Source organism: Lissotriton helveticus, chromosome 2_1 (genome assembly GCF_964261635.1).
Source record: "Lissotriton helveticus chromosome 2_1, aLisHel1.1, whole genome shotgun sequence".
Lineage (NCBI taxonomy): Eukaryota > Metazoa > Chordata > Amphibia > Caudata > Salamandridae > Lissotriton > Lissotriton helveticus.
In genome coordinates, this window is record NC_136059.1 from 2062860098 (window position 1) to 2062872532 (window position 12435).

Genomic DNA, 12435 nt, shown 5'->3' on the forward strand with positions numbered 1-12435 from the left:
TGACATTCTGCATTCATCTGTTGCCTTTTTCTCGCTCACTATCAGTAGATTGAAAATGCAGGATTTAATGATTCTGTTAATCTGGTTTGAAGTAAATATTCAGGATAATAGACAATTCTATTGTGTGCCCTTGTAGGGACCTTATTGGAGATTTTCATTTAGTCACTTCACTTTGCAGATCATTCAGATTGCTGCTGTCCAAAGAGTTCCCCTGCTCACTATGATAGGATGCTTATGTATTAGAGCTGCAGCTATTGCCGGCCTCTGCTGTCGGGAGGTGAGCCTTCTTAGTAGCAGATCAGTGCATTCTCAAATGTCTTGGCCAGCTGAAAGCAATCATCTCTCCTAGTAGGAGTTTCAGGCAAAACCATTCCTCCTTTCAAAGTTAATATCCATACATTCTTGCACAGTCAGAGATGAGGTAACTAAAAGTTATTAACCAATGCCTTCTAATTGCATCCTGTTTTCTTAGAGGAAGATGAATGTGCCAGACCTGACAATGGAGGTTGTGAGCAGCGCTGCGTCAACACTCTCGGCAGCTTCAAGTGCTCCTGCGATCCTGGATATGAACTCGGACCTGATAAGAAAAGCTGTGAAGGTAGGTTGGAAATTTGCCAAAGAAACATGACTTATTTTCTCTCCATCAAGCAAGTGCACCCTAGGTACATGTAAAGCACATAACAGAGCAGATAAGTTCTCTCAAAATATAGTGTCACCAATTTCATATTCTGTGAAGCAGACAGTGTTGTGCTCTGCATGAGACTGAATGAGTGGTGTGCGAACCATCATGGCTGGAACAAATGTAAGAAAATATTTTGTTATATGTGAGGTAGCGAAGCAACTAAGCAGCACAAGATCACTGCTTTGTCCTTTTGGACGATGTGGAAAGATTAGGTGAAGTCCTCCTGGCACTGTTTTTTAGATGTGAGACAAGCAGTGTGCTGGACTTGGTCCTCTCTGTAGGTTAATCCACAAATGTTTTCCCTTCACCCACCTGTTTTCTGTTAGTTTTTAGGACTCTGCGCACTTTACCAATGCTGATAAGTGCTAAAGTGTTTGTGCTGTTTCCCTAATACATGGTAAAATTGCCTTACACCCGATTGGCACATTTAATTTACCAGACCCTGGTAAAGTGGTACTACGTGTGCCAATGGCCTGTAAATTAACTGCTACTAGTGGGCCTGAGGGACTGATTATGAAATCCACTTAAGTAGTGTTTTATACAATTCTCAGCCCTGCCACTGCAGCCTGTGTGTGCAGCTTTAAAGTGTTGTTTTGCCCTAGCAAAATAAACCTTTTGTCAGGCCTAGACCTTCCTTTTCAATACATATAAGTTACCCATAGTATAAGCCCTAAATAGCGCATGGGGCAGGGTGCAGTATATTTTAAAAGTTGCACATGTACTTTTTACTTTTACACGTCCTGGTACTGAAAAACTCTTACATTTGTTTTTCACTACTGCAAGGCCTACCTCTCCCATAGGATAACATTGGATTAACTTATTGAATTTAAGAAGTGATAGCTTCCAATTGGGAGCAGGTAGGAATATGGAGTACACTGTCTAAAGAATTGTAATTTAAAACCTTTAATGGTAAAGTTGGATTTTAAGTCACATTTCTGATAAATACACTCTTGGAAAGTTGTCATTTTCTTGTCCCAACCATTAGGTGTCTGCTGCCTTTATCATGGGTCACTTGACTAGGTGTAGATGTCAGTTGGTCTTCATGTATTACTCCCAGACAGAAAAACAAAGAATAGATTTTGGCAAGATGGGCCATCTCTAACTTGAAGAGAGGGCTTAGCTGTCACCTACCACACTTGTACATCACAAAGGCTCTGCCCAGTACACTCATAAAGGGTTTTGTGACCCCAGGTGACCTAGGGCCAGGGCAGGGAGACAGTTGATTCCAAACACCTCTGAGGGTGGAAACGTCCAGACCCTTCTCCTACTTCAAAATGGGTTCCAAGTATAAATAATGGACACTCAGACCCAACTCTTCAGTACACCTGTGGAAGACTCCGAAAGGCTGTGCTATGTGCAGTGCTGTGCTGCTCTGTAGGAAGAACTGCAACTCTGGTGTCCTGCTGCTCTGCGGCCTTGCTGCCTCAGTGAAAAGGACTGTACCTGCATATTGACCTCAGGACTATTATTGTGACTCCAAGGCTACATGGTTGGCCCCCTGAGCAGAGCCTCAGGGACAGAACAGGATCCAACCATCTCGAACCCACTATCCAGACCCTGTTTGCTGTGAGTCTTACCTCCTAAGTGCTGCCACCCCTGTCCTAGACACTTGGAAGTGGGCCTGAAGGTGATCTACCTGTCGATCTGTGGTCCCAACAAAACAGAAACAGCATAGTGCATTGCCTCTCAGCCTTGCTTCAGAAATGCTGTGCGATGCATTTCTGATGAAGAATCACTGCAGCAACTCGGAATCACCACTGTGCAACACATCCCAACGCAAGTATTTGCATCGCAACTGCACAGTTCCCCGGAACCCCAGCTGTGTGATACATCTAGACGTAAGTCTTCACATCCCAGCCCCTTAGCTCCACAGAACCACTGCTGTGCAAGACATCTCGATGCAAGTATTCGCATTGCAGCCCAGAAGCTCCTTGGTACAACTGCTGTGACTACACATCTTTGAGATCTCACATCACTTCGCAAACTAGGCTTTAAGGTTCTTTATTCCACGGCCCAACTTGAACCTTGTATCCATCCTGTGATCCATTGTGGTTGGCCTGAACTTGTGACTTTGTCCCGGCACGATCAGATATCCACAGTTGGTGCTTTGTGCTTTTAGGTACTATTGCCATCTGAATATTCAAAATTGCAAATCTCCGATTCTACTAATTGAATGTAAAATGTTACTCTATTTTTCTAAATTGGTGTGGGAGTTTTCTTGCGCTGTGTTTTCACTTTATTACTGTTTTAAGTGCTGCATAAATACTTTACACATTGCCTCATAAGTAAGCCTTACTGCTTTGTGCCAAACTACCCAAGGGTTAGTTTGGGATTTACTTGTAACTTCACCGTAACAGAAATTGTGGTTGCTGCTTGTAGGGTTTAACCCTTCCCCCACCCCCAACAAGTAACTTAGTTTCCAACACAGTATTTGTATTCTGAATTAGAAACCTGTAGAATTCTGCGGAGAATTGAATGTTCACCAAACATTTTCTGATGCCTTTTATTTCAAAAACGTGCAGAATGAGTTTGTTAAACTGAGGACATCTGCTTCAGATTTAAAGGGGAAGGAACAGCTCTGCCTCCGGACAAACAAGGACAGTTGCTGCAAATAGCACTGAAAGATGAGGAGCACTGGGGAGCAGACATGGACATCAATTCACAAACATGCCTGGGGTAGCGGAAGTGACTTCACACACCCTTTAACCTTCACTTTCACTCACACTTACATTCTTACGCATACGTCCACATTCAGACATACACATTCTTTTACTTAAACTCACTCTCACCCGCAAGCATGCATACAACAAATCATTTTTTTCGCTTACATCCGCTGCAAGGGAAGGTCATATTCCAGCTAACTGTATTCCATTATTTACTCTAACAGTGAATAATGTAATATTATTAACTTGTAGTGTAATAAAAGAAAGACAGGAAAAAGGAGAGTGGAGCCCCAAAGTAACGACCGTTGTCATGTTCCAGGCACTGATTTTGCCACCTCTGAGGCCAGGGGTCGCAAAGGCTGGGTCAGGGGTCGCAAGTCGCAAGCCTGAGGTCTCAGCTGCTATCCCTGGCGACCCCTAAATGGCGTTCAGGGAGCAGATTGATCATACTTCACCTTGCCTTTAATTGTCACTATAAACTCACCAGGGTGATCAGGAGATGCAGGGGAGCAATTGGGTACAGTTATCACAAACTGATTAATATCTCCTCCAGGACGATTCGTAGGCTTAAACTATTGCAAAATGTAATGACAATGATATTTTCAAAAGTTCGATTTGTATTACACAATAATGCAGAGATCATAGATTCCTCGTCTTAAATACAGGGTCTAGAAACGTTAGAACTTTTCACTCGCTAATCAGTTAAGTAGGTGATCCACTGTATTCATTTCATAATGCAAAGCAGAAAGTATGATCGAAGAATTATATTGCCCTTAATGTGGTTTAATTAGTAAAAAAAATGTTTGGATTTCAGTACTGCATGCGTGTCACTTAGCAATGAAAGAAGAGGCGATCTATTATGTAAAAGACAAATTCAAACATTGGTGAGATGGTCAAATAATGTATTTATTTGCACTGCTGTTAGTTAATACTTGCTCCAATTTGTAATTCTCATGGGAAAAAAGTGTGATATTTTTGAAGTTTAAATTTGGCTTCCTGTCTTTTTTTCCTTTATCCTCAGCTGCTTGTGGAGGACTTCTGTCGAAACTTAATGGGACGATAACCACACCTGGCTGGCCCAAAGAGTACCCCCCAAACAAAAACTGCATCTGGCAGGTTGTGGCTCCAACTCAATACCGAATTTCTATGAAGTTCGAGTACTTTGAGTTGGAAGGGAATGAAGTAAGTAAATATTGAGAAAGACCTCCAAATCCTAGCAATCCTACTAGCAATATCAAACAAAATAATGGTTCATATACTAGATTTTTATCAGAGAGACTGCACTCGGGTATGCCAAGTCTTTCTTGCATCAGTATGTTTTTGTAAAGTTATTGGTACTCACACTTTGTGGGTGTAATGAAATCTTGACGTTTGGCTTCATCTTTGCATGTGTAAAGATGTTTCCGCATTTCAAAATGTTCGAATCTAGCCAAGCTGAAACATAAATGCAGATTATTTCTCAATATGTTTACCTTTTGCACAGCTTTTCGTTGAATAAGTAAGCACCTTTGCTTTGTTTGGTGTAAATACATTCAGTAGGTCTTCAGAAATATGCAGATAACATATGGTTCACAGTGGTCTTGAAAGGGTAAACAATTAGAGATACCTGGAATGTTAGTCTGCAGATGATCCGTCAAACTGGATTTGGGGTTCATTCATAGATCAAACCTAAAAAGTGCACAAATCTGATTCTATGAGGGGGCAGCGGCGTCATTCTGTTACCCACTGGTCAGATAATGGGCCCAAAAAGGACCTCCTCTTTTTAAATGTTAAAAAGTACAATTTGTCACCGGTTTCACAGACTCCACCAAGTGTCCATGGTCTCTGAACCCTTTCTCTGTTTTCTGAACACCGATATGAACTAGTATACCCCTGTTGGACATCCTCTGTCAACTGCAAACCTTAGCTCAGAGTTTGCAAACCTGAGAATTCATATAGACTCATGGGTCTTTGTTGGACCTCTGCAAGATCTGTGGACCAAGTACTCGATTACTAGTCTGTGAATTGTAGGAGATCCAACAAGTCAGTGAATGTCAGCACACCCAAACAGGGGTCAGCAAATCCAAAAAATGGAGCTAGTCTCCACTTGCCCAAACAACATGCACAGTCGGGGTTGGATGGTGGGTTTGGGCTCAAGACCAGTAAAGAGATCGCTAAAGGGCAAACTTATTTATCTAGTCCAGGTCAAACATTGCCATAAAGGTATGCAGGTATTTTAACTCTTTTATTTACATATGCAGCATAATTTGACAAAGAATGAGGGCAGCACTTATGATGCAGCTTAGTGCATGCATTCTTTAGAAAAAGTCTTGTATTATTCTCCACTGGCAAATTATTAAAATAAATATTGCCAATTTACAATACAAAATTCTCGAAGCTTCCGAAACAAACATATGATTTACTTCAGCAGGTAAATATTTATGCACTTTCTTTTGTTAGGACATGTAATGGGTTTTGGATTCACCCAAGAGATTATTTCTCTCTCACCTCATGCTGACCACTATTTGGTGAAACATTCCACCTCCCATGGAGTGTTTGCATTCCACCTCCTATAGAGTGCTTGCATTCCACCTCCTACGGAGTCCTTGTATTACTCTGGGTGAAGGAATATTTTACATCTCAAAAGTACACTGAATCGTCACACATGAAATAGCTTTCTCTTGTTTGGCCATTGTATAAAGAAAACAAAATAATGTTTTTCATTGTGGCACACTTGTTTAGTGTTTAAGAACTTAAAATGCAAGCCATACCTGTTGACGTTTCTAATGCTTGTGCTAAGTAGTGGGAGGATAGTGAGAAAGTACCATAAAATAAGGATTACTTTTTAATCACTGTCCATGCTTACTATTTTGAGTTTTAGTGACACTATTAACAGAAGTATCAAACTTCATCTATATTTGTGGCATTTAGGCACAGCGGCCAACCTATTTTGCATTTCAAATAAATACACAATAATGACCTCTACTTTGTCAGTTTTCTTTTATGGACAACATGTAGGAGATGTTTTACTGTTTGATCATTAAAGTCCAGAAAAGGAAATGTTGTTTTTATGCTTGGCTCCTTCTCATTTGTCTCTCAAGGACGTTTATTGATATGGTTTAACTCTAGACCTTATTCTTGACACCCACCGAATCCCTATAGGCGACTCTCCCTTTAGCCAAGTGGTTGTGGGGGAAAGGGTCCGATCCCACAGGTGAGATCTCTTTATTGCTTTAATGCTATAGTCTCGGCAAAGCTGGTTGGAAAAGTGAGCACAGACGCAAGCTTTTAGGCTTACAAGGCACAGGGTTATACATTTTGGTTTCAGATGATCTTAATATACATAATGTGTGCTCCATAAATACGTAATAGCCTGTTTCTCTGCATGCTCTAGATGTTTATTTGTTTATTAAGGCTTTTATGAAGTGCTAAAGGTCTCATTTTGGTTAGTTCATTAAATGGAAGCACAGAATGACAGTGTTGGAATGGTCAGAGATACATTAAGAAGAAAATACTTTATCTGTAAGTACTCTCTGTCATTTGGCTTTTGAATGGACAATTGTTTACAATTTTGAGGTACATAGCGGGGACCCGGCAGTGTGGGCTGGTTTAACAAAATACCCTAAAATGACTGCAAAGAGAATTTCTTTTAGGGGGGAGTAGTTAACACACTGATGCAAGGCTGTGGCCCGTGATGGATTAGCTGTGTTTCACATCATAGAAGTACAAATGTGGTTCCAATGATCATGTGCCCTTTTATCATCAGATTAACTTTTTGTTCACACAGTTTTCTCATATAAAAAATCTGCCAAAATGTTGCAAATCATTTTTATGGAAGCTGCAGGGAAGCAGTAGCTTAAGCCAAGAAAATCTTTGTAGTGGAGAGTGTTTTTGTTTCTGACTATTGCTCCTCGCCTATTAAAAAATTTGATTTATGAAACTAAAATTTGCGTTTATGCGGCAATCTAAGCTATAACTGCAAACCTTTTCCAGTGCTCCCTCTTTAGATAGCATTGATAGCTGGGACATTTTGTTTAAGTGATTTATCGCTCAGCCTAAAATGCTTAGATGTATTGGGGGTGAACGGTTTTATGTAGACATGGGATTATGCAATGAAAGCATTGTCCGGGATTTCTAAACCATTAGCAGTCCATTAATGAAAGGGCATGTTTTTCTTTCTACCCATTTAAAACTAACACATATTTAATTACTTTAGTTCAGAAGATTTCTACCCTACTTAATTCCTGTGCGAGAAACTCAATGGACATTCATTGTTATTTTGCTTAGTTGTGGTTTACTCCTACTAAAGTGAATATGGAACAAAAATAAATTAAATATTGATGTTTCTTGAGCAGCCTCTTCGTAAACGCAAGCCAGAACTGGCAACATATGTATACTTGCTTTGATGATGCCCTTAATTGCCACCCCAACATTTAGTTGTAAATAACTTTATTTATTTATTTATTTATTTAAAGAGTTTTATATAGCGCTGGCTAGACCTGGAGGTATCAGAGCGCTTTACATGAGGTTCCACAAAATTACAAGATTACATCAGTTTCAATTTACATCAGTTGCTAGACAAACAATTACAAGAGCATAGAGAACGAGATAAGTGAAGTGTAGAGGGGAAGGAGGGAAGGGTAAAGGGGTGGGAGGGAGATACGGCAGGAAGACGAAGGAAAGTCTGCCCAAAGTCCGGCTGGGTAGGTGCCGGTCGAGATCTCCTCTATAGCTATCAGGTAGCTCCACTGGACTTTGGCCAAATAGCTAGGTCTCAATGGGACACTTTTAAAGAACATGGAGGGCAAAATAATGGAGCGTAGAGGGGAGAGGACAGGGAAGGTGAGAAAGGGAGGATAGGGAAAGAGACAACAAGGAGAGACGAAATTAAGTCTGTCTAAAGGCCGACTGGGTAGGTGACGACCAAGGAGGGAGTCCACGGCCCATCTCCCCTATAGCTAAACCAGGTAGCTCCATCGGGCATCAGACAAAATAGTTCAGTCTCAATACATTGAGAGAGGAGAGAAGGAGAGACATAAATAGAGGGAGGATGCGGGAAGAGATGACAGGAGAGACGAAAGGAAGTCTGGCTAAAGACCGACTGGGTAGGTGACGTCCAAGGAGAGAATCCCCGACCTGTCTCCCCTATAGCTAAACCAGGTAGCTCCATCGGCATCAGACAACATAGCTAGATCTCAAATGACGAGGGAAAATTCTCAGGTAAACAGAGTGGGGACTAGGGCCAGGACAAGGTGAGGGCAGAGGTCAGTAGCAGGTAAGTGGAGAGGAGTAGAGCGGGGAGGGGTAGGTTGTTCGGTAAACGTTCCCATGGATCTGCTTCGAGTCATTCAAAAAGCAGGTCCGTTCCTTCTCAGGTGCCATCTTGAGGTTAAAATGCTGGGTGAGATTTTCACTAGTAGGGCGGGGGGGCGAGACAGAGAGAAGGGGAGAAACTGTGCCCAAGGTCCGGCTGGGCAGGTGATGGTCAGGGGGTGAGCCAATGCCGATCTCCTCATTAGCTGAACAGAGCAGCTCCACCGGACATCGGACATAATATTCGGGCTCCGCTGTCAGGATAGAGGTCATGAGTGCTCAGGGATAGTGGCGGGTGGGGGGGTGTCGGGGAGCCATGGTCCGAAAGAATTGCAGATGTTCTCATAAGGGTAGGCGCAGTCCTGGACGGGTAGAGTAAGTCAAAGTTCAGCAAGGGGGGGAAGAAGTCATCATTATCGGCCATGATTTGCTCGGGCATCCTTGGACCCTGTTTCATATCAAGTGTGTTGAGTGCGGCGGAGCTTTGCAGGGAGGGGGCGCCCATTAGTTGTTAAAACAGGCAACAAAGATCACCCCTGGCGTCCCTGGGCGCCCTGCCCTATAGGTGCGCTGGGACACAGCGCACCATGGGGCTGCCATTTTGCCTTGCGTAAGGGTGGGGGGAGGAGGGGGTCACTCCCCTCGCTCTTCAGCAACCAGAGGCTCTGAGCAGACAAGCTGGCATGTCCGCTGAGGCAGCGGGCAGGTAATACCTTAGGACACTGGCGGGGCGTCTCATCATAGTCAGGAGATTGCCAGAGGATAAAATCGCCCCCCAAATTCAAAATGGCGGCTGGCGCCGCTATCACGTCCACAGCGGGCCGCATGTTATAGTCAGGCACCACTGAATTTTAATTCCTCTTCAGGGTAAACAAAATAGTGCTATTGGGGCCGCAAGGGGGTCTCAGCCAGCAAGGGAAGCCCTCTGCAGCGCCCCCCCGCTGCCACCAGATATCCGAATTTCTCCCCACCAAGCCTCCGCTCGCCTCACCAGTTTGCTCCACGCTGCCAGGACATTGCGGCTGCCGCGTCCTCTGCCTCGTGCCACAGTAACTCCCGCGATTTCCTCGCTCTGCCGAAGGCTCAATGCCACATCCGCAGTGCGGCTCCACAACGAGGCCGAAGAGGCAGCAATCGACTCTGGGGCGGTTCGAGCCCTCGAGCCCACATCGCTACAAGGCTCTCAGCAGCGGTGTGTGGGGGGAGGTGGGGTGTTCGCCTCGCCCTGCCCCGAGCTCCACGTTGCAACCACGAGAGCTCGAGCAAAGATACATTCTTGTAGGTAGGAAGTCAGGTAGCCAGTCACATAGATTATAAGATGACTATTTATTGAAGAAGATATCTCCTGAGTTACAGGTAAATAGGAAAGTACAGCATCATCACTGCTCAGCCCACTCTCTCCAACTGACAATCTGACAGGCACTCATCAACATTCCTTTACAACACACACACACTGCTCAGCCAACCAGTGGGTGTATAGCAAGCTATATACCCACCTTACTATTCAACTGTGTTAAAGAGACATTGTAATGTAAAACTACAGTTATAGGAGTCGTTTGTAATAAATAATTTTCATTAGCTTAGTACCATTTGATTCTATGTTGCAAAGAGCTTCACTGTAGGTCGCAATGCACCTGCCTTGTTAAAATAAAGCAGATCTGATCATAGGGGTGCTAGGATGTGTGTTGTAAACTTTCCTGACGCTGCCCTAAAACCGCCACCTAATTCATTTTCACTTGGGAAGGTGACACAATTAAATGGAAATCATTTAACTAGTTCCTATCACCATTTCAATTTACAAACCCTGATATTGGTCTGCTTCATGGGCAGCACTGTTTTTGGGGTGTACATTTAGAATATTAAGTATGGAATATCAGGTGTTGTATACATACAACAGGTAAGTATGTATAGATTTTCCTCACCTAACTCAACATATAAGTACTGTGGCAATATATTTATCTTCAAAGCACATGGATGTTGTAAGAAAGTGCCCTCTTTATGCATGGTTGCCCACACTTTTTGCTGAACTGCTGATGTACTTTGACTGAGTTTGCCCTGGGCTCCTGCCAATCAGGTACTATGTTCTTTGCCTAAAACTGCATGGAAGACAAACCCCAATTGGCACTCTCTGGCCACAGGTCAGCCCCTGGTAAATGCTACCACAGGTACCCAGGGCACTGTGACCAGGGAAGGCCTCTATGGGCTGCGGCACTTATTGTGCCACCCTTAGAGGCCTTGTACCTTCACACTCACACACTGCCTTTGCAGGCTGCATGTTTTGGTGCAGAACAAAGTGAAGATTCGACATGGCTCACAACCCTGTGTGCCATGCCCACAGCCCACTGCCCTGGCATAGATCAGCCACACCTCTAGCAGGGTGCACTATACCAGTGGTGAGGGAACAGGTGCATAAGCCCTGTACCCCTACAGTGTCTAAGCCAATTCTTAGACATTGTAAGTGCAGTAATGCCATTAAGAGTATATGGTGCTGGGAGTTTGTCATTACGTACTCAAACTGAGAACTTTGGTATCAAACTTCTCAGCACATTAAGCCCACACTAATGCCAGTGTGGAATTTAATGAAAAGTGCACACAGAGGGCATCTTAGAGATGCCCCCTGCCAAATGGAGATGCAGCGCGCACAAAGTAATTAGTTTTATTTATTTATTTATTTATTTATTTATTTACTTACCTTCGTTCGGCAGTATGCCAGAGTTTTTGCAGCGTGAATCTTTCTGGATTCACTATGCTGTGCATATTCCGCAATCTGGTGGTTGGGTCCGGAATCGTAGTCTTTTTTCTCTTTTTTTTTTTTTGTCGTAGCCCAGGTGGGCGTCGACGTCCCACCATTTGGTGTACCTTCGGTGACGTCGGCGTGCTTCCGGCGGAAGCTACCACCCTTGGGCGCCATCTTCAGATTCTTTTTTCCACCGTTGGGTCTGGATCGTCGCGTGAAGCTCCAGAAGTTTTGGAGAAGGAAAGGAGAAAATACTGAAAATCTTCAACCGAGAAGACCTGAGAAGATCGGGAGAAGAGGACCTTTAGAGAGGAGACGACGAAGAAAGGAGAAAATCTCGAAATCTTTGACGTACTTCGAGGAATGCACACACAGGGGGCCCCCTGAGCGCAGGGATGTACAAGACGCCCTTTAAATTCTGCAAGAACTGCCACCACAAGTTCGCACAGAAGGACCAGCACCCAGTCTGCAACCTCTGCCTACCTATCGACCACGAGAGCAGAGACTGCAACGCCTGCTCCGTCTTCAAGCCGAAGACACTCCGAGTTCGAGAAAGACAGAGGACGGCTCATCACACGATGCAGGGCAAGGGCCAAGCCCCGACGCTTTATGAACTTGGCCTCTCCACAGACGACGAGGACAACATTGCCGAAGGCCCAGATGACTTCACGGTCGCTGAGACCGATAAGAAAACACCTGAAAAGGTAGGAGAGTCTACGACCCCGAAAACTCCCACAGGGCCTCGAAAATCGGAGGCAGACTCTCGAAAGTCTGAGCCCAAAGCCCCGAAAGGAGCACCGGCGTCGAACAAATCGACGACCGAAGCTGCATCCTCCGAAAAAGAGCCCAGCGGATCCTCCGAGAAGGACTCCCGGCGGCAGAAGACCAGCGAAAAGCAAAGGTCATCGAAGCAAGCACCCGAAAGAGGGCCTTCGACTTCGACCTCGACTTCAACTTCGACGTCGAAAGAAAAGGAGCCAAAGAAAGCTTCGACGTCGACGGCGCCACCGAAAAGGGCGGCCGAAATGCTCGACGACGAACAGGCCGCAGAGATGCAGAGA

General features: G+C 44.3%; 1 protein-coding gene across 1 annotated transcript in view; it reads left to right on the forward strand.

Moving 5' to 3' along the window:
• TLL1 (tolloid like 1) overlaps window positions 1-12435 on the forward strand; it is a 363446-nt gene that overhangs the window by 270645 nt on the left and 80366 nt on the right. The window contains exons 14-15 of the mRNA XM_078677025.1: window positions 473-598; window positions 4367-4527. Coding sequence (XP_078533151.1) covers window positions 473-598; window positions 4367-4527 — 287 coding nt within the window. The remainder of the gene's footprint in view (window positions 1-472; window positions 599-4366; window positions 4528-12435) is intronic.